This window comes from Myxine glutinosa, chromosome 4 (assembly GCF_964187855.1).
Source record: "Myxine glutinosa chromosome 4, kmMyxGlut1.1, whole genome shotgun sequence".
In the NCBI taxonomy this organism is placed as follows: Eukaryota; Metazoa; Chordata; class Myxini; order Myxiniformes; family Myxinidae; genus Myxine; species Myxine glutinosa.
Genome location: NC_136264.1, coordinates 203,110,453 through 203,134,656, shown reverse-complemented (window position 1 = coordinate 203,134,656; position 24,204 = coordinate 203,110,453). Strand labels below are relative to the sequence as shown.

The following is a 24,204-nucleotide window of genomic DNA, read 5'->3' as shown; positions in this document are numbered from 1 at the left end:
GTCTGGCAGTCAAACAATTTTAAATAATTCCAAACAGCAAACTTAGTTTATAAGGACGTCATAAAGGACACAAACAACATTCACGAATAACTTGTGTAACGGGTTCAATAAGGTGGTGTAAAAGGCGCTGCATCAACGGCGGTAAACTTCCAGAATTTTTTTACAACCTTTAAAACTTCATTTATTTTGATTGAATTATATACTTGAACACTGTAGAACACAAATGTAGCAGTACTGTACTTGGATAAGATATTGCACCATCTCGCCGAATCAAATTTGCCGCTCGTTGTCTGTTTTGGGGAATGTCGAGATTCAGCCAAAATGGTGGCTTGTAGGAAATATAGATTGTGATTGGAAATTGTCCTTCTTTCCCAAGACGGTGTGGGATAAGGTATTCTATGAACTGTGGTTCTGGAGAGTTTTCAGGTCCATTGAGGGCCGTGGCATTTGCGGAGCAGTGGCGCTGCAGAAGCAGTCGTTTGGCAAAGCATGAATGCCGGTGGTGGTTTGCCATTGCTCTTGCAGCGGTAGGAATTTGGCCAACTTACTGGCATACAATGGCGGCCTCTTTAAAAAGGTACTCTTAGGATCAACAGCAAAGCCCAGGAGATAGCATATCGAGCTTGGTGTCCCAAAATAGGTAGAAGTGGGGGCAAATATTTTTGACATGGTTTGAACCAATTATGGGAAACTCCAGAGGGCAAATGAAGTGGCCAGAGAGCAGGAAGGGGTTCTACTTTATGAATGTCATTCAAACTGCTGTCCCCGAAACCAAGGAACTTGCCAATCGACTCCGTTGGAGAAAATAAATTAATTGTAAGTGGAGTTTGGTACTTAAGTTGAAGGACTTTGTTCCATCAAGGCCCGGTAGGAAATCCCAAACAAATCCACACACTTGTTTTCTTGGTTGATTTAGACTGCTTGGTGTTCCCACATGATCAGCGAAATAAAATGTGTGTTATTAAAAGTGTGTGTTTAAAATAGGGTTTATGTATTAATACGCTATCGAAAACCAGAATAGACAAAGCTAAAGAAAAGCAGACTTCGGGAAAGTTCTAGGTCCACCCCCAAATTAACCTGGGGGAGAATCGACGTGCCATACTTCCCTCACCCCAACCCTTCTCAGGGGCGGATCCAGGCAGGGGGTGCGAATCTGCTGAACTGTTGGACCAGGGAAGAACACAAGGAACTGCAGAAACTTCCAAGGACACACGAAATGCCGTTTCTGCCGATCATTAAAAAAAAAAAATCCGGGGGGAGGACCCCCAGATCCCCTTTTTATCCCCCCCCCAGCGCTATACTTTAATGCACCCCCCCCCCCCCCCCCCGTCTTGAAATTCCTGGATCCGCCCCTGCTTCTCTCGCCATCCTTCTCACACACAAGAATAGGGTCCAAGGGACATATCAACTTTTTAACCCTGGTGTTGGGCTAGCGGCTAGGGTGCCAGCTTAGGATCCAAGGATCCTGGGTTCGAATCCCGGTCGATCGCTGAATTAACGCCAGGGGGGTTGACTCAGCCTGTCATCCTTCCGAGGTCGGCAAATTGAGTACCAGTACACTGGTAATTCCCTGTTTATCGTAAAAAGGCGACAAACAGGGTTGGCGGCAGGAAGGGCATCCGGCCGTAAAACATTGCTTCAAAAAGGGGACCAAAAAACAACAACAACCACGGTCCCTGAAAAGGCCAACCCCCGCTTTGTGGGGAAAAATGGCCTCTAAACGGTGGTTGGTTGGTTGGTTGGTTGGACATATCAACTTTAAGCTCGCTCATTCGGTGGTGTCGTGATTAGTGCGTCCGCCTTGAGTCTGGGAGGGTCGGTGGTTTAAATCCCGTCCGAATCAACCCAAAGACTTTTTTTTAATGGTACGTGCTGCTTCCTTGCTTGACGCTCAGCACTTTGAAGGATAGGGCATGGACAAACAACACAGGGAAGGCAATGGCAGACCACCTTAGCAAGATGTACGGCACATCAAATCAAAAATAGAATCTGTTAGAGCGATATATAAAAAAAGATATGAACAAGAATGAAAGCCTCTGCTTCATTGACTTGTGTTCGTCTGCCTCCACCCTGTAGGTGCACCAGACGGACGGTGACAGCCGGGCTCTCGATTTAGCCAGACACCAGTGGGCCAGATAAAGGAGGCATGTGGTAGGGGCTGTGTATGTTTCAGTTGGGTTTTTATTACTATATGCTTGTTGTTTATTAACTTGGCACCTTGAATATGCTTGATGAGAGGAAGATCACAGCGTCTTCATGCTTTGACCACCCAGGATAACCACGATGCTTATGGGGAAAATTTGGAGATGTTAAAACTGAGTAAGGTTTGGAATGGAAATGGGGGTTGGAGGGAATTCTTACAGGGAATTTGTAAGTGTGGAAGGTGTGGGGGGGAGTGGAGGGGTCAGTGGGAAGAAGAGTCTGAGAAGGGGAGTTTATTAGACGCAAGGCCGGAGAGGCAGACTACAAGAGTGCTGTGGAACAAACTTGTGGATGAACTATGTCTTGCCCGGGACTGGAAGTATTTAGTTGTGAGGAGAAGGGTCGCGGCCTTCGAGCCACTGACCCTTTCGGTCTCGGAGATCTGGTGCTTGCAGTGCCTGCGTATGCTGCTGTGGTGTTCGATGGGTGAGCATTTTATCCTCTTCATAAAAAGGACTAACGGAGGCTATGTTGTGCTCGGTTTGTGCGGAATGCGGTTCGTAAATGGTGTTCAGAGGTAAAAACATGACTTTACTCCAATGACATCATGAAACACCCACCGTTGTGCAAAATGTGTGCCAATGGCTGGAAACGGCACAGACAAGGACGAACACCTGTGCTGTTTCCTTCATGGCCTGGACGGGAAGGTGGAGTTTTCTGACTGGTATTTAGATTCCATGAAAGGTACCAAATTCATTGTGACCCAAACACGCATGAGTTTGTCACTGAATATCACCTGTTGTGGAATGTTCATGAACAGTAAGCCCAAATTTGTACCACACAAAACCGGGCCTTATCGTGCCTCCCGAAACCGTTCTCTCCCTGCAGTGAGCTCAAGAATGTCTGTGCCACATGCTTCCGTCGGGCACCTTCGCTGCGCCGTTGTGCCGCCTGCCACGTCGCCCATTTCTGTGACCGCAACTGTCAGGCTGCCGGTTGGGCCCAGCACAGGGCAGAGTGTTCAGCCCTGCAGAGCCTCGACGGCACGACACCGACGGACAACGTGAGGTTGGTGCCACCACCACTACTCCATCAAGGCATCTCACTACTTGCCAGATATTCTTTTAACCAAAATGGTCTCTTGGTGTTTCCATATGAACCCAAGCTCATGCTGGAATTCTGCTGTGTTGATGTGTCCATCATCTCCTTATGGCCCTGCTCTGCACGTAATTTATGTTCAAGTTGCTTCATCTCGGAGACGCTTTTTGGGATCTGCTTCTTGCTCACGCTACACAGGTGGTGGTCTTTCACTTTTTTCCCCCCCCATTAGCTCTATGCTGGTCTTGTTCCTCGTGCCCTCTCGTCTATGTCCAACTCCTGCAACTCCATGTTGCATACGTCCTCCCAGAAGCATTTTCCTTGTTACCCCTCCCCATGTCTCAACAGCCACCTCCATTCATGCATCCCCTCTTCTCTGATTCTAGCTTGTGGGATTGTCTCCCAGTTTGTTGTCTTCAGCTCTTCCCTCCAGAATTACAAGTCTGCTGCCTACATACACCACCTCATGGCCTCCACAAGTCTGCTGCCTACATACACCACATCATGGCCTCTACCATTCTGACTTATGAGCTTCACTTCACCTACTGAGACCCTTTTCCCACCCTTCAACTGTAATCTTGTCCGACTGTTTTCCTTTTACCCAATTTTGGCTGTTTAACCCTTTACCCACTGTTATTCATTTTTTCCATGATCCTCGATGTCATATTTACCCTCGCCAGAGGAGAGGGTATTGCATTTGAGTCCGTTTGTCTGTCTGTTTGTCCGCACAGAATAAATATGATTTTCTCTGCAACCGTTGGTCCAATTGACAGGAAAATTTCACCATTGGTGCAACTCCACCTGTATAATTTTTTAATGCTAATTATGACGTCGTAGGTCACGTGGTACAGGCGCCATCTTGGAAAAACCGAAAAACTGCACCTCAAAATCTCCGAAAGCGCTGCACAGCAAAAGTGAGGCATGGCTCATTTTAAAGAACTCTCCATGGAGAATTACATATGTTAATGATGGTCATAGGTGCCTCCATTATGACGTCATAATTCGATAAGTACAAAACTTCATCCGATCAAGATGAAATTTCTTGAGCGTCTCGGGATAAATTGGTGGAGAAAAAAAAAGATGTCTTCAGTCACGTGGTTCGGCCGCCATATTTCGGTTGCTCAAGAATGCTTGGAACTAATGAGGAAGATGCGAAACATTAAGGTGAGTAATGTCTCCACAGGGCTGACAGGATGGCTTTGGCCGTAGAGGTCGCTTTTGCCGTTTCCATGTAATTCCGTTACCTTCTTGGTTTTCCTCCTAATTTACCAGGAATTTATTTTCCGCTCCTCTCCACAATCACCTCCTGCAGGCTGGCTGCGCGCATACTGCGTCGTATGCATCAAGACGGCGAAGCGCCCCCACCCGGGGCACTCGTTGGAGTACGGGAGTTGGAGACCCACGTTGAGAGCATGAGTGAAGAGCAGCGGCAGGTGTTGGATGCGGATGTACAAAGCCTCACAAAATTCCTGCTTTTGGGAGACATCGAGTTATCCACAGACCTCTTCAAACACGTCCTTGGTCTGGTGAGGTTCAACCTGGGGTGGTCTGCAAACTTCCAACCACTCAAACATTCCTTAATGCATGAGACTACTATGGACTGCTGACTTGGACTGATTTTTAAAATTAATTTAACTTGCCGTGCCTGCGCTTCCTGGAAAAAAAAAAAATTTGGATGAGAAGGTGAAATGATGGACTTGATGAGTTTAAACTTTAAGTTCTTTCGTTTCCTTGTGTACGTTGCAAGATATTCTGGCTTTTCCACTTCATCCCAAATTGTCCCCCGGCCCTCTCCTTACCCTCGATAGATCAACTGCAACTGCTTCACGCTGAGCGACCAGGGCGGCCTAGTGCCGGTCGGAGTCGGGCTTTTCCTCAACCTCTGCCTCCTCAACCATGCATGTTGGCCTAGCTGCTCTGCTGTGTTTTCTCCGAGGAAGTAAATTGCACACCAACATCACCGCATGCATCCAATTTTCTACCCGGTGCTGGCTTCCCTGTTATCGATCGATACATTTATCAACCTACGTAATTTGCTGCCAGGCTAACTAAACCCGTTCTTGATATTTCAGGGAGGAAGCTAGTGACTCCAAAACGAACACAGAAGCTTGGTAAGTTTGCCCAAAGCAGGCCTTCAAAGAACTTTGCTTCAATGGTTCCTCAATAAATTCAGTTCAGTTGTCCGGCTTATGTCCGTATGTAGTGACTGAAGAAAATAAAGAACGCTATGTATTCTGATTTAATACATAGATGATAACTGGATACAATGGTGGCTGGATGGTGAGGACAATGGACAAGTATCCCCATTGTCCTCACCCCTAGGTCCAGTGGCATGTAAGGTTGAGAACCCCAGAGGTAGTGGGGTCCAATGGATACCAGGCGCAGAAATATGCATCCACTGCCGTGTACGTGTTTGTCACACTGTGTTTTCTCTGGGTCGATGCAGTATCGAAGTACGAGCGGTGCAGGCGTTGTCTCCTGGCGAAGAGCTCACCGTGTCCTACATAGAAGTTGGGCGCCAAAGCAAGGAGCGCAACGAGGCCCTGAGTTCTCAATACCACTTCACGTGCCAGTGCGCTCTTTGTCTGGGCCACGTGGGAGACGACACCATGATGGCCACGTGTCCAAAGCCTGACGGAACCATGGTGACATCATCAATGCATCCGATTTGTTGTACAATATTTATATTCTTGCATCTGTTATATACGAATTGCACTATCAAGTTATCTTTGTGATTTTTTCAAGAAAGTCACACCTTTATTGTATTTGGACGTCGTGTCTCCAAGCCAACAGAGGCAGAGGTGCAGAAGGTTCTAGAAGAAACGCACAAAAAGTGGGAGAAGGTGGAACAACTCCGGGCGGAACATCACTGGGCAAAAGTGAGCCAAAGGCTTTGTCACTTTCACTCTACATCCTTTATAATTGCCATTTATATTTACGACTTAATCCTACTAGATTATTTAATCAAACTCATCTGAGTCTGACAGGTCTGTGATTCGCACCCTGGGCATGGGCTGAGTCTTACCAAAGACTTAAAAAAATTATATGTGCTGCTTCCTTGTGTGACACTTCAAAAATTAGACCATGGACAAACAACCATAGCGCAGGCTGGATGGGCTGAACAGCTTCCTCCTGCATTGAAGTTCCTTGTTTGTATAAGGGAACACTTCTTTTTTATGCATTGGATTAATTACCTCTGCCACCGAAGGTGGGTGGAGGTTATGTTTTCACCCCTGTCTGTCTGTCTGTCTGTCTGTCTGTGAACAAGATATCTCAAAAGGTTGTAGACGAATTCGGATGAAATTTGGCAGAGATGTTACGTATGTGAGCAGGACGAAATGATTAGATTTTGGTGACGATCCGGTTTCGGATCCATTAGAATGTTTAGGTGATTCTTCACCATTGGGCGATAGGGCCAAAAACTATATATAGCAGGATATCTCAAAAAGTTGTGGATGGATTTCGACGAAACTTGGAGGAGAGGTTGGGTGTCTGAAAATGAAGATTCGATTAGATTTTGGTGAAGATCTGAATGTGGATTCGGATACGAGAATTATTTAATTTTTGAAGTAATTCTTCACCATTGAGAGATCGGGCGAAAGGCAATACATACTAGCAATATATATTGCCCTGTCCGGGGTCAATGAAGACCAGCCTCAGACGAATAGCCGAAACAAGCTTTAACTCCGAGGCATATTTCGAACCTTGGCGGGATTGCCTTTGGCGTGCGGGAAAGGCCAGATACCATATCGAATCAGGAACACACGGGGTAAATCGGACGGAAACCACAACACAAAGAAACGAAACAAGGCAAGAAAAGTAAAATTCAACAAATATAAATTTATTTACAGTAATGTAAAAGACAACGAAAGGTGAGGTAAACTAAAATTCCTAGGTTGAGGATCCTACAGTCCGACTCATATACAGACAAGGGAATGATAAAATAAAATAAAATGCGCTTATAATCGGCAGACACTCAGCTTTGAGTTCGTACGAGGACGTTTGGGCACCTGGTGGTCGTTGAGTGGGTCCCAAAGGTCGGCAAATGTCCCGACCATCGACTGGATCAAGAGGGCGCCGAGTCGCCCCTTCACTGCGCCACAAACGTGGGGCAATCCATGCGGACGTCTCCTTTCGCTGTCCACTCCACCCGAGACGCCACGAGCTCTCCGAACCGTCGCTTTATTACTCCTCTTCGACGGCCGCACCAATCTCCTCCTGGATAGTGCCAACAGTTTACAAAGGCTCCGAAATCACCCCACTAGTGCACACGGGCACAAAAACACAGCCGTTCCCTAACGCGAAGCCAGGACTAGGACAAAATTCGACCGCCTTTAACGAATGCCAGAACAAAGAGAAAAATGGTGAGACGGCGTCTTTTTCCCTTCAGCTCTCGAATGTTCGACCGCTGACGTCACAATCTGTCCAATCACCGAGCGCTACTCAATCATCCCATCGTGCCTCCACCAATCAGGAAGGCTGGGGCGTGGCCTCCTCGTTACGAGTCGTCGGGGGGCGGAGTCTAATCTGTTCGGGAATGTTCGGATGACGTCAGGGTTTTCTTGCCGATTGGAAAATGTGCTGTTTCTGTTGGCATGGTGAGCGAATGAGTCCATTGCCTGGCCAGCTGAGTTTTATAAGAACACTAGCAGAGGGGGAGGGGAGGTGAGACGGCGGGAGGGGGAGGGGAGGGGGAGGAAGATGTGGGAGGGGAGGGGAGGTAGGGGAAGGGGAGGGGGAGGGGAGGTAGGGGAAGGGGAGGGGGAGGGGAGGGGGAAGGGAAGGGAGAGGGGGGAGGGGGAAGGGAAGGGAGAGGGGGGAGGGGAAAGGGAGGATGGATGGGGGAGGGCGGAGCGGAGGTAACATTACATTACACACACACAAACTGTGTTTTATGTTCAATGGTCTGGCGGCGGGGATGGAACATCACGTGATCGCTCTGAGCGAATCAGCGCGCTGCTCTGCCACCGGCTCAGATTCCGTGTGTAATATTCCTCGCTGAAAAAAAATATGGATCTAAAGATGAAAGAAAAAAAAACCTATGTGGTGTGAATGGCAATGTTCCTCGCTGAAATGTGAAAAAACGCAATCGCTTTTCGCTCTGAATTACGTGCGAACGCGTAACTGAGTTTATGGTGGCAAGGAACATCACGTGATCGCTCTGAGCGAATCAGCGTGCTGCTCTGCCACCGGCTCAGATTCGGTGTATTATATTCCTCGCTGAAATGCGCTGAGGTAAAAATATGGTAAAAATATATTATGAAATAAAATATTTTTAGGTCGGCCATGTTCTTCCCAGGCTCAATGGCCATGTCTATGCCAAATATCAAGCACGTGAGCCTCTCCGTTTAGGAGTCTATCGGTAACATTACACACACACACACACACACACAAACTGTGTTTTATATATACTAGGGCATGCCCGTACTATATATATATCTAAAATTATATCCCCCCCCCCCCCTCTATTTACATGAAATGGTTTGGTCCATTCGTAAAGCCAAAGCGAACGGCTTGCGAGTACGGTAGAACCCCCCCCCCCCCCTCTATTTACATGAAATGGTTTGGTCCATTCGCAAAGCCAAAGCGAACGGCGAACGGCTAAATCGCCATAGCTCGGTAGCTCGCTGCTCTCTGATTGGTCGAATCGTTTTTTGGACATAGCTCGGTAACTACTTGTCCGATTAATATGAAACCTTGAAAAGGCACATCCTCAGGTCCCCAGCAGTATATCTGGCAAGTTTCAAGTATATCGGACCCGTGGTTGTCGAGAAACAGCGGTCACAGACACACAGAGATTACTGGAATTATAGATAGATATAGATTAGGGAAAAATCACCGGGAGGCAAGCACGTACAGGGGAATTTAACCTTCCAGACCCTATAATTAATTAGCACAAAACCACCCTCCTTATGGTGACATGCAAATACTCTTAACCTGAACATTTATCCTGCTTATGTACATCAAGATGGGTTTCTCCTTCTTCTTCGCGACACGGGCCATACGAAAACCTACACACTCTGAACTTTTTTTTTTCTTTTTTCATACAAGATCGAGGCTCGTGTGAAAGCTAACATTAATCACAAAAAAACAAACTGACACATAAAACTTATGATAAAGGGAGCGGGAGACAATATGGGGAGAGAGAGGGAAACACACACGTACAACAGTAGAGAACAGGGACATCAGGATATCTGTGGGAGGAAGAGGGCTTGGGGGGAAGAGGCATGGGAAGGGGCGGGGAGGAGGCATGGGAAGGGGCGGGGAGGAGGCATGGGAAGGGGTGGGGTTGGGAGAGGTATAAAACACATGGACACTGCTAGGACTTCCAGGAAAGAATTCGGTATTTCAAAAAAGTGGATCTGGGGTGAATTAGCGGGGGTAGAAAATATCAAGGTTTTGGATGGGGGAAGATAAGAGATGGTGGTGAACAGCTGTTTTAAAGACCTGGAGGGAGGAGTGGGATTGAAGAGTGAGGGAGTTTGTTCCAGAGGTGGGAGAAAAGAGAGGAATGAAAGAGTGAAGGTGAATAGAGAGTCTTGATTTTGGCAGTTTAATCATAAGAGGGTTGCTGGCAGATATTGTGCGACCTGCAGGAATATTTGGGGGACAGAGCACAGACAGAGCTGGGGGAGCTAGGCCGGAGAGGAGTCGGTAGAAGACAGAAAGACCACCAACCTGCCTGCGGTGAGTGAGTGAAAGGCCCTCGGAGTTAGCTTCATCGCAGGAGATTCCAATGATTCTGAAAGCTTTGGTTTCAACAGCGTGAAGCCAAGCTAGGTGTGAGGCAGGAGCACCAGCCCAGAGAGGAGAACAGTATTCCATTGAGCTGCAGAAGAACGTCTTGTACTTGCCTATGAAAACTTTCAAATGATACTTAATGCCTACCCCCCCCCCCCCCCCCCACAAACGCAACACAGCCCCTCGCACCTCCCCGCCCCCACCCCCCTCCCGGAACCGTAGCTTCTGCAAAGGTTCAATGCAGACGTTACCATTCAAGCATGATGACGCTTACCGACTCCCATTTAATTAGCCTATGAAATAAATTAGGAGGGTCTGTGGGAAGCGAGCCGTAGCTAACTTACCTGTTCTCCTTACCATTCTACAGCCCTTAACAACAATTCAAATACTTACAAATCTTGAGTTCCTCACTCCTAAGTCCTGGGGTGGTTAAAAAAATGTCAACAACACACAAGAATCTACCTTAACCACAAAACTTACTAAAAATTTCAAAACATTTGTACTACCCCCTTCTAAAGACCACGTTCCCCAGTGGATGCCACATTGCCACAATGCCCAATGTTACCTGTGGAGCCATCCCAATTTGCCCAAATTTCCACGGGCCCTGTCCTTCTGGTACAGGTTAGTGACATGGCTCAGTGGATATTCCCCCATTCACTCACACATAAACCCCAATAATCCAAAACACTAATTCCAAACCTTGCAAGACCATGGCATAGTGTGATCCTCAATTAGGCAGTGAGGAGGTACAGTACAACCAGATGGTGGGGGCGCTTCAGGCTGTGGTGCCCACAGTCCAAAAGTAAGGACTCGACTTGTTCAACTTCTTCAGCGCCCCCCCCCCCCCCCCTTCTCTCGGCCCCTGACAGCCATACAGCTCCCTAGATGTACGTCCCTCCGGGGAGGGTCTCCGCACCAACCAGGCTCTCTCGGCCTCAGGCTCTCATAGCCTCTTCTGGGTCGCCATACCCGCTAGTCGCCCAACAAACCCACCTCCGACAGATTTCCAATTCCAGACACCACCGGCACCGGCCAGGGACAAATTACCTCGGGGGCTGCAGTCACTGCTCCTCCAGAGTTTGATCCGTACCTGCAGACACACACACCTTCACCACCCACAAAATCCAAAATGCCATTCCCTCCCCCACTGCCATTGAATTCTCAAACACTGCAGTGCAAAAGATCATTTGTGTTCCTACACTGCCATGGCCTGCTTACATGTGAATTCCCACATTCACACTGCAACCACGACTCAGCTCTTTTACACGACAAACATCAACACAAGACACTTTTTGTCAAATGTAAACCGATCCACCCACCGACCATGTCGTCACTCTCACCCACCCCCACTTCAAATTACTCATGTCCCAATTTGTGAGCAAGAACCGAACACTCGGGACAGTAAACATCAAAGCACCTTACCTTATGTGCAGGTGGTCGCAGGTTGGACGGGTCCAAGAGTGTCACCCACCCTGCCGAATTCCAAATGTATCCCATGGGGCCAATTAATTTCCCCAAATTTCCTTTTATCCGGCTGTACTAGCAAGCATGTGGATCCGCCTCCTCCGGTGACATCTGCTACGCTATTACATTTTGCTACGACAGCTCTGCCCCTTTACCGTGCGAAGGCTATTGGATAAGTTGAACAGCCGAACTGCCAACATAGGCGCACGAGTGTCCACAAGGGCACGACCCACCATCTAGTCAGGTTCACTATGTTAACAAATATAATTTCGTTCAAAATTTTGGTAGATTAGCAAAACTATACATTTTTGGAATATTCAGAGCATGAGGAATCCCAAAATTAATGTTTACATTTGCGTACACACCTTTGCGAAAATGACACTCAGGACAGTGATGAAGATAGTCAGGTTCACTATGTTAACAAATATAATTTCTTTCAAAATTTTGGGATTAGCAAACCTGTACATTTTTGGAATCTTCAGAGCATGGAGAATCTGAAAAAAAATGTTGGCATTTGCACAGACACCTGCATGGCCGCCATTTTGGATTTTGAAAATGGCCACCATAAAATACATATTTTGCGTGATCTCGGCTTCTAGTCAACCTAGAGACTTAATTAAATATGCTAATCCTATGTTTTCTGGGTCAAGGAATCCAATAAAGGCCTCAAAATAGTGCTCAGGATTATAGAAAAGCAACAAACAAAGGTAATTGAAAACCATTGTCTTTATATTTGTGATAATAATAATAATAATTCATTTATGTTGTATAGCGCTTTTCAAGAAGCCCAAAGGCGCTTTGACAGAGTGCAAAACATAATGCATAACAATACATGAAAACAACAATTGCAAAAAGACAAGAATCAATAGGGAAATATTTAAAGCAAAAGGAGGGAGAAGGAGAAGAGATAGTCAGGGGTTAAATGCTGTGGGTTGAATGTTGAATGCAGTGTTGAACAGGTGGGTCTTTAGTGATGTTTTGAATGTGGTGAGTGAGGAGGAGTCTCTGATGGTGTGAGGTAGTGAGTTCCAGAGGGTGGGAGCAGCGATGGAGAAGGCCCTGTCCCCCCAGGATCTGAATTTGGTCCGGATGGGGGGGGGGGGGGATAACTGTATTACATAATACATGATATTGCAAGTCCTTTGAAGTTATAGGTTGTTATAGGAAGTTATAGGTAGTATCAGATTGAACTATAAGTCCTATACACAGGATCTACGAGGTCTATACCGTTCAGGAATATGCTTTTACAGATCTTCATCGCTGTCCTGAGTGTCATTTTCGCAAAGGTGTCGACGCAAATGTAAACATTAATTTTTGGATTCCTCATGCTCTGAATATTCCAAAAATGTATAGTTTTGCTAATCTACCAAAATTTTGAACGAAAAAACATAGTGAACCTGACTAATCCATCCTTCGGCCCCCTGTGAGGACCACGGCTCCACTAGCCCAAGCTGGCCAATGCGGTGAGCAAATGCTGCCAACTCCACCATATCCAAGGCCTTGGATCCGGGGGGCACGGTCTCAGTGCGTGGTATCCCCAGCCACGTCCCCTGCACCTCCTCACATACCCCAGTCCGACAAAATGCAGCCCCTCAGTGCCCAACCACATATGACCTCGCCCAAGGCCCAGTGGACTGTCGTGTTCCACCAGGAGACTCAATCCCAGAAGACACTGGTCACATACCTCGGCCACCCATACCACCACATTGACCTTCAGACTGCCAAACTCCATCCCAACAACCCCGCATCTCAATATTGGCGCTATCGACCCCGTAGCCAGTTGGAGGCTGTCCTGTTAACCTATCAATTTTGTCCCAGCCTCCAACACTTTGGCCTAACCCTTAAATTTGCATCTAACCCTCAAATTACCCATGCCAATTTTTCCACAATTCACTACTTTCACCAAAGAAGGGCGCTTCTCTATACACTTGCCAGCCAAACATGGCCCCGTATGCTCAGCTCATTCTAATTTACCAAATTTATTCCCAGGGCTCTCTTCCCAAACCGAGAGTCCCCAAATCACAGCGGAACATCTGTGGAAGACCATGCTCACACCATCACGTTCCACATATCCACATATACTCCAATGGTTGTCCGGTGGGCTATCTCATTCCTGTCCATGCGGTTCGACACGCGTCCATAGACCAGCATAGCATGGCAGGTCACCACATGGTGGCTGTGCCAGAGTCTCAGGGAGAGGCTGTCAGACCACATGCCCAGGCGGTCACAACATCAGGCCCTTATTGGCCCTCCATGGTGCCGCCACCAAAGCGCGACCCACAACACCTCCACCTAGTGATCCTCATGGTGCACCCTGCTAGATGCCCATGAGTCACCACCTCGGACCCCTGGAGGCCTTAAGCTCCTCCAGGGTCCGGTGACCCTGCCGGCCCGAGACACTCGCTCTTTCGGCGCCCCGATGGACCAGGGACACCACACTCCACCAGACTCCCCATGTGGCCTGGGTCGCACCATGACACCTATGTTGGACCCCACGTTCAAAAGCCTGCCAGTGCAGCCCCCCAGCTGCCTGGCATATACCAATTTCAAAAGAGGCAAATTTCCCACAAGGCCGACCCCAATGACCTCTCCTGTGGTCCGAATTATGCAGCCCAGGAACCAATTCCCTCCAAGGCTGTGCCAAATTAAATTCCCATTTAAATTTCAATTTAATTTTAAATTTACTTTAAAAATTTTGACCTCATGTGCCCAACCGCAGCATGTGCCCAAATTTGACCACCCTTCTTTGGGTTTTTCTGCCCCTCCCTGCAGCTGTTCCAAATTCACTATGGGGGTCACTTTGTCCGAGGCTTTATTTCCCGACTCACCCATGTCCGAATCCAGGTCTGGGCCAAAACACCCCCGAACTGGGTACTAAATTTCGGAACTTCCTGTGCCCAATTGTGGCTCGTGGTGAGGGTCCTCTGGGTCACCTTAATCTCGTCCTGGGGATGCTTACCGGACCGACTCATCTCGTCTCCCAGACTCTGTTAGACTCGAGCAACCTCTCGCTTGACGGTACTGTGCAAGGTGCTCGGCCGCCCTTGTATTGATGGTGATGAAGTCCGAGTCTATGCTTGGTGGTGAGCAGGTGGCTACTTGCTTTGTGGCGGTGAGCTGAGATAACCGATTGGCCATGTAATGGGAATAAAGGGAAAAAAATTCGTAGAACACCTTACCCCATGCAGTCTTGAGAAAAAGGACATGGTAAGGGTCTCTTCAACTCTCACTTTGCGTTTCCGAACACGGTCTACATTTCCGAGCATGAGCAGGCATTTTGTCTGAATCTTGATAATCTTAAACACTGAGAGCGTGAGCGGAAAATTTGATAGGTCGACATGGATTGCAGTGGCCTGATATTTTGTCCAAGTACTGCAAAACTGGAGGTTCGTGTTCCGATTCACAATCCGATTCGTGTTCTAAAGTGTTCAAAATATATAATTAAATGTGAATTAAGTAGTTCATCGATCATAGACTGACATCTGTAGATGGAGAGTGAACCCATTGCTTAACCCCGCTTTGCGCTACGTGTGCAGTTGCGCTTCCATTTTCTCATTGCCGATTTGATAATCTGGACTTTGCTCTGCAGTCAAACTTGAAGTGCATGCTGGGACACTGCTTTGTCCTTCCTATTGATCACATCGATCACGTGATGCAAATGTAAGAGGATTGTGGAATGTTTCTTGAATCGACTTCTGTGCATTTCCATCGAGTTTTGAGGCAACTGCATTCAGTCTTCGTCTCCAGTTTTAGTCGTTTCCCTCCGATTGCAAGTTTATCGAGTTGGTAATATTTCCTTTTTGTATATAGTTGGCATTCATCATTCATATTTCCTTACAAACAAATAAAAAGAATTGTGCATTCCTCAAGATATTTGATGTAATTTGTTAAGAATCCCATGAAAAAAGGGGTACTTTTTAATCTCTTTGTGAGATTTGAACATTTATATGATGATTGTCCATTGCAGGTGGTAAAGCTTGCCAAGGAATGTTGGCAGCGGCAGCGGCCCGTGCTGGCTGACAGCCATATTTTGCTGCTGCGATCGGCCACACTGCTCGCAGACAGCCTAGCCTACTTGCAATCTCCTGAGGAGGCAACGCAATTTGCTCTCCTCACCGTCACTGGCTACCGGTACTCCAACCAAACGTATTTGTACACCTAGGAGCCTTCATGCATACCTGCAAAAACCGCACTTGCTGATGCAACTTCACTGAATGAGGAACATCCGGTAGACTCATGGAACCTGATTACATTGAAAAATGGGTTGTGGAGTCAAATTCCAAGACCGTATGTAATATCAGATGACTTACATTAGTTACACCTTTGTAAACTCAGGGAGATATGCCAGTAAAACAAGTGTTACGCTTCGGTCCCCCGTCGGTGAAGTGATGCGAGTTGACAAAGTGGAAGACGCAAGGCGGCCATCTTGGATTTTGACGTGGCGACCCAATTTTCAAGTGTTCTCCCTTATGCATAGATACACCCACACACCAGATCAGACGTTAGTAGTTCGTTTATTTTTCAAGATATTTCGCTCACAAGGTTCAGACATATTTATGGTGGCGGCCATCTTGGATTTTGACGTGGCGACCCAATTTTCAATAGCGTTCTTCCTTATGCCTATATACACCCACACACCAGATTAGAAGTTGGTACTTTGCTTACGCACGCATGCACGGACGGACGCACACACGGACAGAGGGGAAACCCATAGTCCCCCTTTCGCTCCGCGGTGCGACGGGGGACAATAAGTTGGGAGAGATTAAGTAAAATGTTCCCCTATCTTTCTCTTTTCTCCACTTTTTACCTTTGCCACCTAAGGTGAACGGAGGTTATGTTTTCGCCCGTTTGTCTGTCTGTGAGTAGGATGTCTCAAAAAGTTATGGATGGATTTGGCCAAAACCTGATGGACAGGTTGGGTGTGTGATGATGAATTGATTAGATTTTGGGGAAGATCCACATCCGGATACTGGAATTTTTTTAGTGGTTCTTCACCATTGGGAGATAGGACCATAAACGATATGTAGCATGATACCTCAAAAAGTTATGGACAGATTCGGACAGATTCGGATGAAACTTGGACATGCTGGGTGTGAAGCGAGGTGGTTGGTCTAAATATAACAGGTCTAAATCGAAGATTTTTCAAGTATATTGGTCGGCTGCGTTTGTGACTCGCCTACAGGTCACAATTCTAAACCGATCGTCATAAAACTTCACCAAGTTGTTGAGGTCACAACAACACGCATGCACGGACGGACGCACACACGGACAGAGGGGAAAACCATAGTCCCCCTTTCGCTCCGCGGTGTGACAGCTGTCGTCACAATTGAGAAGCCTATTGATTTTGAGGTCAAAGATCATCTGGAGGTCAAATTTGTAAAATTGCCATTTTTCATCCGATTGACTTGAAAATTAAACAGCATTTACACACTGAGTCACTGAACTGGGAAACCAACTATTTTAGGTCAAAACGTCAAAGGTAAACTCAAGGTCAAACGTACAAAATCATCAATTTTCATCCGATTGACTTGGAAATTGAACAGCATTTGCACATCGAGTCACTAAATATGGAAAACTATTTTTGAGATCAAAAAGGTCAACACAAGGTGAAACCTCCAAAATCATCAATTTCCATCTGAAAAACCATCAATTTCCATCTGAAAAATCATCAATTTCCATCTGAAAAATCATCAATTTCCATCTGAAAAATCATCAATTTCCATCTGAAAAACCATCAATTTCTATCTGAAAAATCATCAATTTCCATCTGAAAAACCATACATTTCCATCTGAAAAATCATCAATTTCCACCTGTAAAATCATCAATTTCCACCTGAAAAATCATCAATTTCCATCTGAAAAATCATCAATTTCCATCTGAAAAACCATCAATTTCTATCTGAAAAATCATCAATTTTTATCTGAAAAATCATCAATTTCCATCTGAAAAACCATCAATTTCCATCTGAAAAATGATCAATTTCCATCTGAAAAATCATCAATTTCCATCTGAAAAAACCATCACTTTCCATCTGAAAAATCATCAATTTCCATCTGAAAAACCATCAATTTCCATCTGGAAAACCATCAATTTCCATCTGAAAAATCATCAATTTCCATCTGAAAAATCGTCATCAATTTCCATCTGAAAAATCATCAATTTCCATCTGAAAAACCATTAATTTCTCTCTGAAAAATCATCAATTTCCATCTGAAAAACCATCAATTTCCATCTGAAAAAACCGTCACTTTTCAAACTATTAACCCGAGCTGTGATCAAGATGGTCAATTTTAATCTTGATAAAATGGACAATTTGATGGATTAATGGCAACCTTTTTTGGGGTTGTGTGGATTTTGCAAGTATCGTGCTCTGCATGACGTCTTCTTGTTTATTTATCAAGTGATTCTTCACAATTAAGAGATGGGGACAAAAATAAGTTGTGGATGGATTATGACAAAACTTGGTGGATGAGCGGGTAGGAGACAAGAGCAAGCCGATTTGATATTTGGTTACTGTCTGGATGCAGATCCAGCCGATCAGTGGGCTACGAAACGTAAACTGATCATCAGACTGGCGGAGGTGTGCACTCCACCTGAGTGCCCTCCTAGACTGCTTTGGAATCACCTCTCTGCATGCCCCATCTCTGACCGCAACGTATCCCTTCTGAGAATTTCACATTTCGATCAACATCCTTGGTTATACTCCAGAGCAGATGGAGAGGAAATTAATTAAGTTACTAATTTTCTGGTTTTTTTTTTGTTTGTTTACAAAGTCAAAGCTTGTGGACGAAAGAGCTCGAATAGAACACAATGGAAAACAGGGAAGCACACCAACAGCAAGGTAGAAGGACACTTGGAGGAAGAATGAGAGCAAGAGTAGAGGGGAGGAGGACACAGGAGATGAAGTAAGACACAAGCTCAAGCACAGCGAGAATGGGCTGAAAGAACATGAAGAGATTGAACATACTGAAGAAGTTTCACCAGAAGTGGGTTCCTGGCAGACTGTGTGGGCCCTGAAGAAACTTGGGGGTTCCCTTCGTGTTCACTGGCCCTTCTATTTGTCAATCCCATTCCGGTGCCCACTTGTACTCAGCTTATCATCACTGCGCCGCTTTTACATCAACCTTCGTACTGAGAGCGAGTGGAGCGAAAGCCAAGTATCGTGCAAATATAGTAAATGAATTATTGATCAACTTTGAATAGCTAACTTATCGCTAGATTAAACAGGTGTTTGTCAGAAGATTTTATTTTATTATGATGTGCCAAATAAACATGTGTGCCAGCGACAGAAATGCATGTTTCGGGGAGAGGGCATCTCTTCAAGCATTCTATCATTCCTAAACTCCATTTCACTTCCAGGAAGATCTACCCTCCATTCCACGCCACGTTGGGGCTCGCCATGCTCAGGGCAGGAGTGACTCATTGGCAGGCAGGTTGTATAGAGGAAGCTCACGGGCTGCTCTGCCAAGCCGCGTCTGTGCTCTTGGTCACTCATGGACCTTTGCATCCAATCACCAAGGACCTTCAGGTAAAGTCAAAACAGCTGCTCAATATCATTGTAGAATGTTAAACGATGACCTTGTGCAGAGATGCATTGACATTGGGAGATGATGGACAAAGACACAAAATTTGAACCCAGCATCACATCATGCACTCGGTGCTTGAATGAGAATGCCAAACAGTCCAACCCATTGGTTGTTGTTGTTGTTGTTGTTGCAGGCCCTCCGTGTGCAAACAGAGATGGAGCTGCGGATGTTTCGTGAGAACGAGATCTTGTATGAGCAGATGCGTCAAAAAGCCCTACAGGGTGGGAAGATGGTCATGATGAGCGAGCCATCATCTGCCCCTCAACCACTCTTGGGTTACTCAAAGTAATTCACCGGGTCTCAGAATATCCCACTGGAATAACTCTGACAACAGCTCTGCGTGAGTTCAGAGATACCTTGTGTCAAATTCTATTCACAGCTTCATTACTGAAGGAAGTGTTTGACTCTTACAAATTGGGTCTTCCATACATTGGGAGCTCTCTCTGAAGTCTCCACGATAATGAAAATATCCGGTAGTAGTGATCTCAGGTCTATATTCTTAGCTTAACAAAGTTCCAAAACGCACATATGGTAATGAGGCATTTGAGCTTCAAAACACAGGAAAGTTTTTTTTTGTTCCAAGAAAAGAGAAATGTCTGCAGCGACCCGTTTGCTGATGCTGCGGATAACATCCACACGTTGTGGTTGTATGGTTGTTGCTACAGGTACGAGATAGTTTTCACAACGCAGAGCAATGCATTCTCGTGCTGCACCAATGGCGTGTACTCGACTCAAACCGTGTGACCTTTTTCCCCCTTTTTCACCAGGACCAATCCCTTCATCTGGGGATGAAGGGGGAGGTGTTTACACAGGTGGGTCAAAAAACACTTGCTGGGTGACAGAAGGCAATCTTTTCTGGCTGTGTGTGATCCGGCTCTACTCGTTACCTCCGCCACTGAGGGTGATCGGAGGTTATGTTTTCTCCACAGTTTGTCTATTTGTGAGCGGAATAACTCAAAAAATGAGCGGACTCAAACGACACTTGGTGAACAGGTTGAGGTGTGTGCCAAGGAAGAATTAATTAGATTTTGGTGAAATCCAGATCCAGCCAAGAATTTTTGAAAGTGATTCTTCACTATTGAGAGATGGGACTAAAAACGATATTTAGCCCAATATTTCAAGAAGTTGTGGACGGATTCAGATGAAACTTGGTGGACAGGTTTCGGTGTGTGACGAGGAGGAATTTGATTTTGGTGAAGATCCAGATCTGGATATTGCAAAGAAAAAAGTTTTCAAATACCATTGAGAAATGGCGCTAAAACGATATACAGCCTCACGGTGTGGCCCCGTTGTTCTTGGGCGCTGCCCCTTCCCCCTCCTGCAGCTGCTGCTGCTGTTGAGCCTTCCGCTCCTCCAACCTTCCTATGTTGTCATGTGTGGCCAGCTGCTATTCACTCACAGCTCCTATATTAATACAAAAAAAAACATTTAAGTACCGATTGGGGCTCCAACTGACATTCTAACACTGTAACTTGTCACTTTCTAATTGCGATTTTCCACCACGGTACCGTACCGTAACCAAAACCCATTTTTTCATTGCCAAGCGAACCGTACCGTACCCAAGTACCCGTGCTAAATTTGGTTCCTGCTACGGATAGGTATCAAGCGAGCTGAACCCAGACCTATGGGTGGAGCTAGCAATACTGCAGACCGTGGATTGGTCAATCACAATCGGCACAGAACCATCACGCTATGTTCAGACCCAACCGCCATTCTGCAATACCACAATTCCGGAGAGAAGATAGCTAAAGCATAAGTGATAAGAATCAGAAAAAAAACATGGAAAACCTGGAGTGTGAAATGACGTCACCACAGCGGTCGGTTGTTTTTTTTCATCAATTCAGATAACTCCGCCGATTTTCACGGTTCTATTGTGCGATGGAAAAACGACACAGGGATTACCGTACCGTACCGAACCGTACTGTCCAGTGCCGCACCGTACCGTTCTGTGCAATGGAAAAGCGCCATAATATATCTGCCTCTTTTCCTTCCTTTTTTATGATTATCCATAAATAGATTCCAAGTACATCTGTAATGATTCGAATCCCTTATGAGAGAGACCTGTCCGAGAATATGGTTACCCGGCATCGGGTCCTGCATGTTTGACCCAAATTCACTGGAAAGGGTTCAGAGAAGAGCTACAAAGCTTGTATCATCTCCACGGTATCTTCCACATCAAGACAGGCTTCATATCGAGTTGGTTTAGCCATATATACTGTAACAATTGTACACTTCTTCATAAAAGCACCAAACATGGTAAACATGTTCAGGAATTTATATTGAATGATTTTTTTTACACAGAGGCCTCTTGAAAATTACTCCTGGGCAGCCATTTTCCAAGATGGAAGCATGAATATATCGGCCAGTATGTTGTTTATTTTCCTCGTTTTAATGGCTATGTATATGTTATCATGTATGATTAATTTATAAATGAATGGTCAGTGACGTTTCGACTCGACGTTATGCATGTAATAGGCGGCCATATTGGAAAGTTATGAGTTATTCCTCCTGCTTGAGATAAGAAGACTTGTGATCATTGTACTTGATGTGTGGCTTGAAGTGTGAATCCCATTTCAAATGTAAGATGTGTCTGTTAAACATAAAACATAAGCCTTGTCGTTTCGTATAGTTCATATCTTAAGTGATCCGGTAGATAATTTAGAGTTATAGGATCGACATTCTGGAATAAGATTCCTTCACTGCCACCAATGAAGTGATCTATGTGTAAATGATTTGAAGGCCTGTGATGAAGAAGATTGAGAATCATGTAATCTTGTATTCATGAGTGCTTTTGTTTTGGGATTTTTGCAACAACATATGCCAAATAAATTCATATAAAAACGTTGTCATTGGTCTAATTTGTGGATATCATTTTGTTTGCTTAAACTTAAGGAAGCGTTTAATTTAAACCTTTACTGCATTGTATAGTTTAAATTGATCAAAAAAAACGAGCGTACGTACGTATCTTTAACTTTCCCACCGATCGCCATCGATAGGCTGGATCTGCATCCAGACCTGAATAAAAATCAAATTGGCCCGTTCTAGTTACCGAACCAACTCATCCACCAAGTTTTGTCGCAATCCGTCCACAACGTTTTGAGACATCCTGATTACAAACAAACAAGATGTCGCATGATGCTTGCGAAATCCAATCAAACAATCGTTGTCAAGGAAACAGCAATTAGGTAATTTCGAAAATTTGACCGATCAACTGTTTTAAATGATTGAATGTAGAGATATGGGATTGACATTCTAATTGCGGCCAAATCGGTCGTTCATGTTTTGGTTCACCTTGACCTTTGACTAAGTGTAACCAAATTTTCTTCACATATTCTGCACATACGTACAAATACTTTCAATTTGATATACTGAAAAATTCCTGAGGTATCGTAATAAATTCACAAAAGGCCCTTTTGATTATATCTAGTGGGGTCACCCATGGGAATCCCACGGGCATGGAGGTGTATCGTTGTGATCGGTGCAGCCGTTTTTGCGGTACCTCGGACAATAACGTCATGCGGGAGTCCAAACCTGAAAATGCTGGAGACCAAAGCTGAAATTGGAAAAACAAATAGCCTATTTTACTCTAGGGGGTCCCAGGATTACCCACCCAAAATATCGTTGCGATCGGTTCAGCCGTTTTTGCGGTACCTGGGAACGGACGGACGGACAGACATTTGGTGAATTATAGTATACTAGTGGGGTCACCCGTGGGAATCCCACGGGCATGGACGTGTGTGACATTTCGACATATTGAGTTAGATGCTGCACCTGTTTCACAATAACACACACACACACACCTCGTTTTTTCATTTCTGTATCTCACAATTCGGTCTCTCTCTTATTCACACACCCACACAAACACACACACACACACACACACACACACACACACACACACACGTACACATACACACACACACATGCACGCACACGTACACACACATGTACACCGACACATGCATATACACATACACATATGGATACACACACATACACACACAGACACATACACATATACACATACACACACACAGACACACACACACACACATGCATACACATACATACACATACATACATACACACACACATGTACACCCACACACATGTACACCCATACATATGCACACACATATATATACACATACAGACACACATATATACACATACAGACACACACATATATACACATACACACATATATACACACATACACATGTGTACACACACACATGTACACCGACACACATGCACATACACATATACACACACATATATATACACATACACACATGTACACATACAGACACACAGACATATATATACACATACACATATATGCACGCACACACACACACACGCACACACACACACACACACACACACACACACACACACACACACACACACACGTCCCACATGTATATAATTATATCCCACATCCCACATGTATATACATGTTTAAAGTGTACGTGCCCTCCCCCGCCCGGCAACGCTGAGTACTTCTGCTAGTAACTAATGAAATAAAAACGAAGAAATATCTCTGGGTAATTTCCTGAAACTCGGTGAAATTCGCTGAAATTCGCTGAAATTCGCTCGGTGTATCGGTGAAATATTTTATTTGGGCGGTGTATAATTACTTCGAACGAAATATCTCTTAAGCAATTTCCCATCTGTGTTTCATGTCCATGCACACGTGAAATGGAGTTTGTTTTTGCACACGTGCAATGAACATGTGAACCTTTACTTCCGGATAATAATGTTGAATGAAATAAAAACGAAGAAATATAGTGGGGTCACCCGTGGGACATTTCGACATATTGAGTTAGATGCTGCACATTCAAAATGGTTACTGGCAATTCATCAGATCCAGAAATGGTGTAATGAACACAATTTATTTATTTCACATAATATGTGACCCCTCACTCCTCTCCACCTGACACTCTCCTCTCTCCACCTGACACTCTCCTCTCTCCACCTGACACTCTCCTCTCTCCACCTGACACTCTCCTCTCTCCACCTAGCACTCCTCTCCTCTCCAATCCCTCACCTCTCCAATCCGTCACACTTCTCTCCTCTCCCTCACTCTCCTCTCCAATCGCTCCTCACTCGCCTCTCCAATCGGCTTTCCCCGTCTCGTTTCTCTCGTTTTTCTCCCGTCTCGTTCTT

At 45.4% G+C, this 24,204-nt stretch overlaps 1 protein-coding gene across 2 annotated transcripts; it reads left to right on the top strand.

The window, feature by feature from the left end:
- Window positions 1-2,164: 2,164 nt before the first annotated feature.
- SMYD1 (SET and MYND domain containing 1) lies at window positions 2,165-21,885 on the top strand. 2 transcript variants are annotated; one of them, XR_013623277.1, is made up of 11 exons: window positions 2,216-2,628; window positions 3,031-3,210; window positions 4,553-4,766; window positions 5,049-5,179; window positions 5,313-5,351; window positions 5,687-5,885; window positions 6,027-6,119; window positions 15,413-15,576; window positions 18,806-18,974; window positions 19,166-19,372; window positions 21,334-21,885. XR_013623277.1 is itself a non-coding variant. In XM_068114282.2 (10 exons), exons 1-10 carry the CDS (start codon window positions 2,501-2,503, stop codon window positions 19,319-19,321), a joined length of 1,473 nt encoding a protein of 490 aa, XP_067970383.2. In that variant the 5' UTR covers window positions 2,165-2,500; the 3' UTR covers window positions 19,322-21,885. The 2 variants fall into 2 exon arrangements, 1 of the variants encoding a protein (XP_067970383.2); XM_068114282.2 differs by having other exon boundaries at window positions 2,165-2,628; window positions 19,166-21,885.
- The last annotated feature ends 2,319 nt before the right edge of the window (window positions 21,886-24,204 follow it).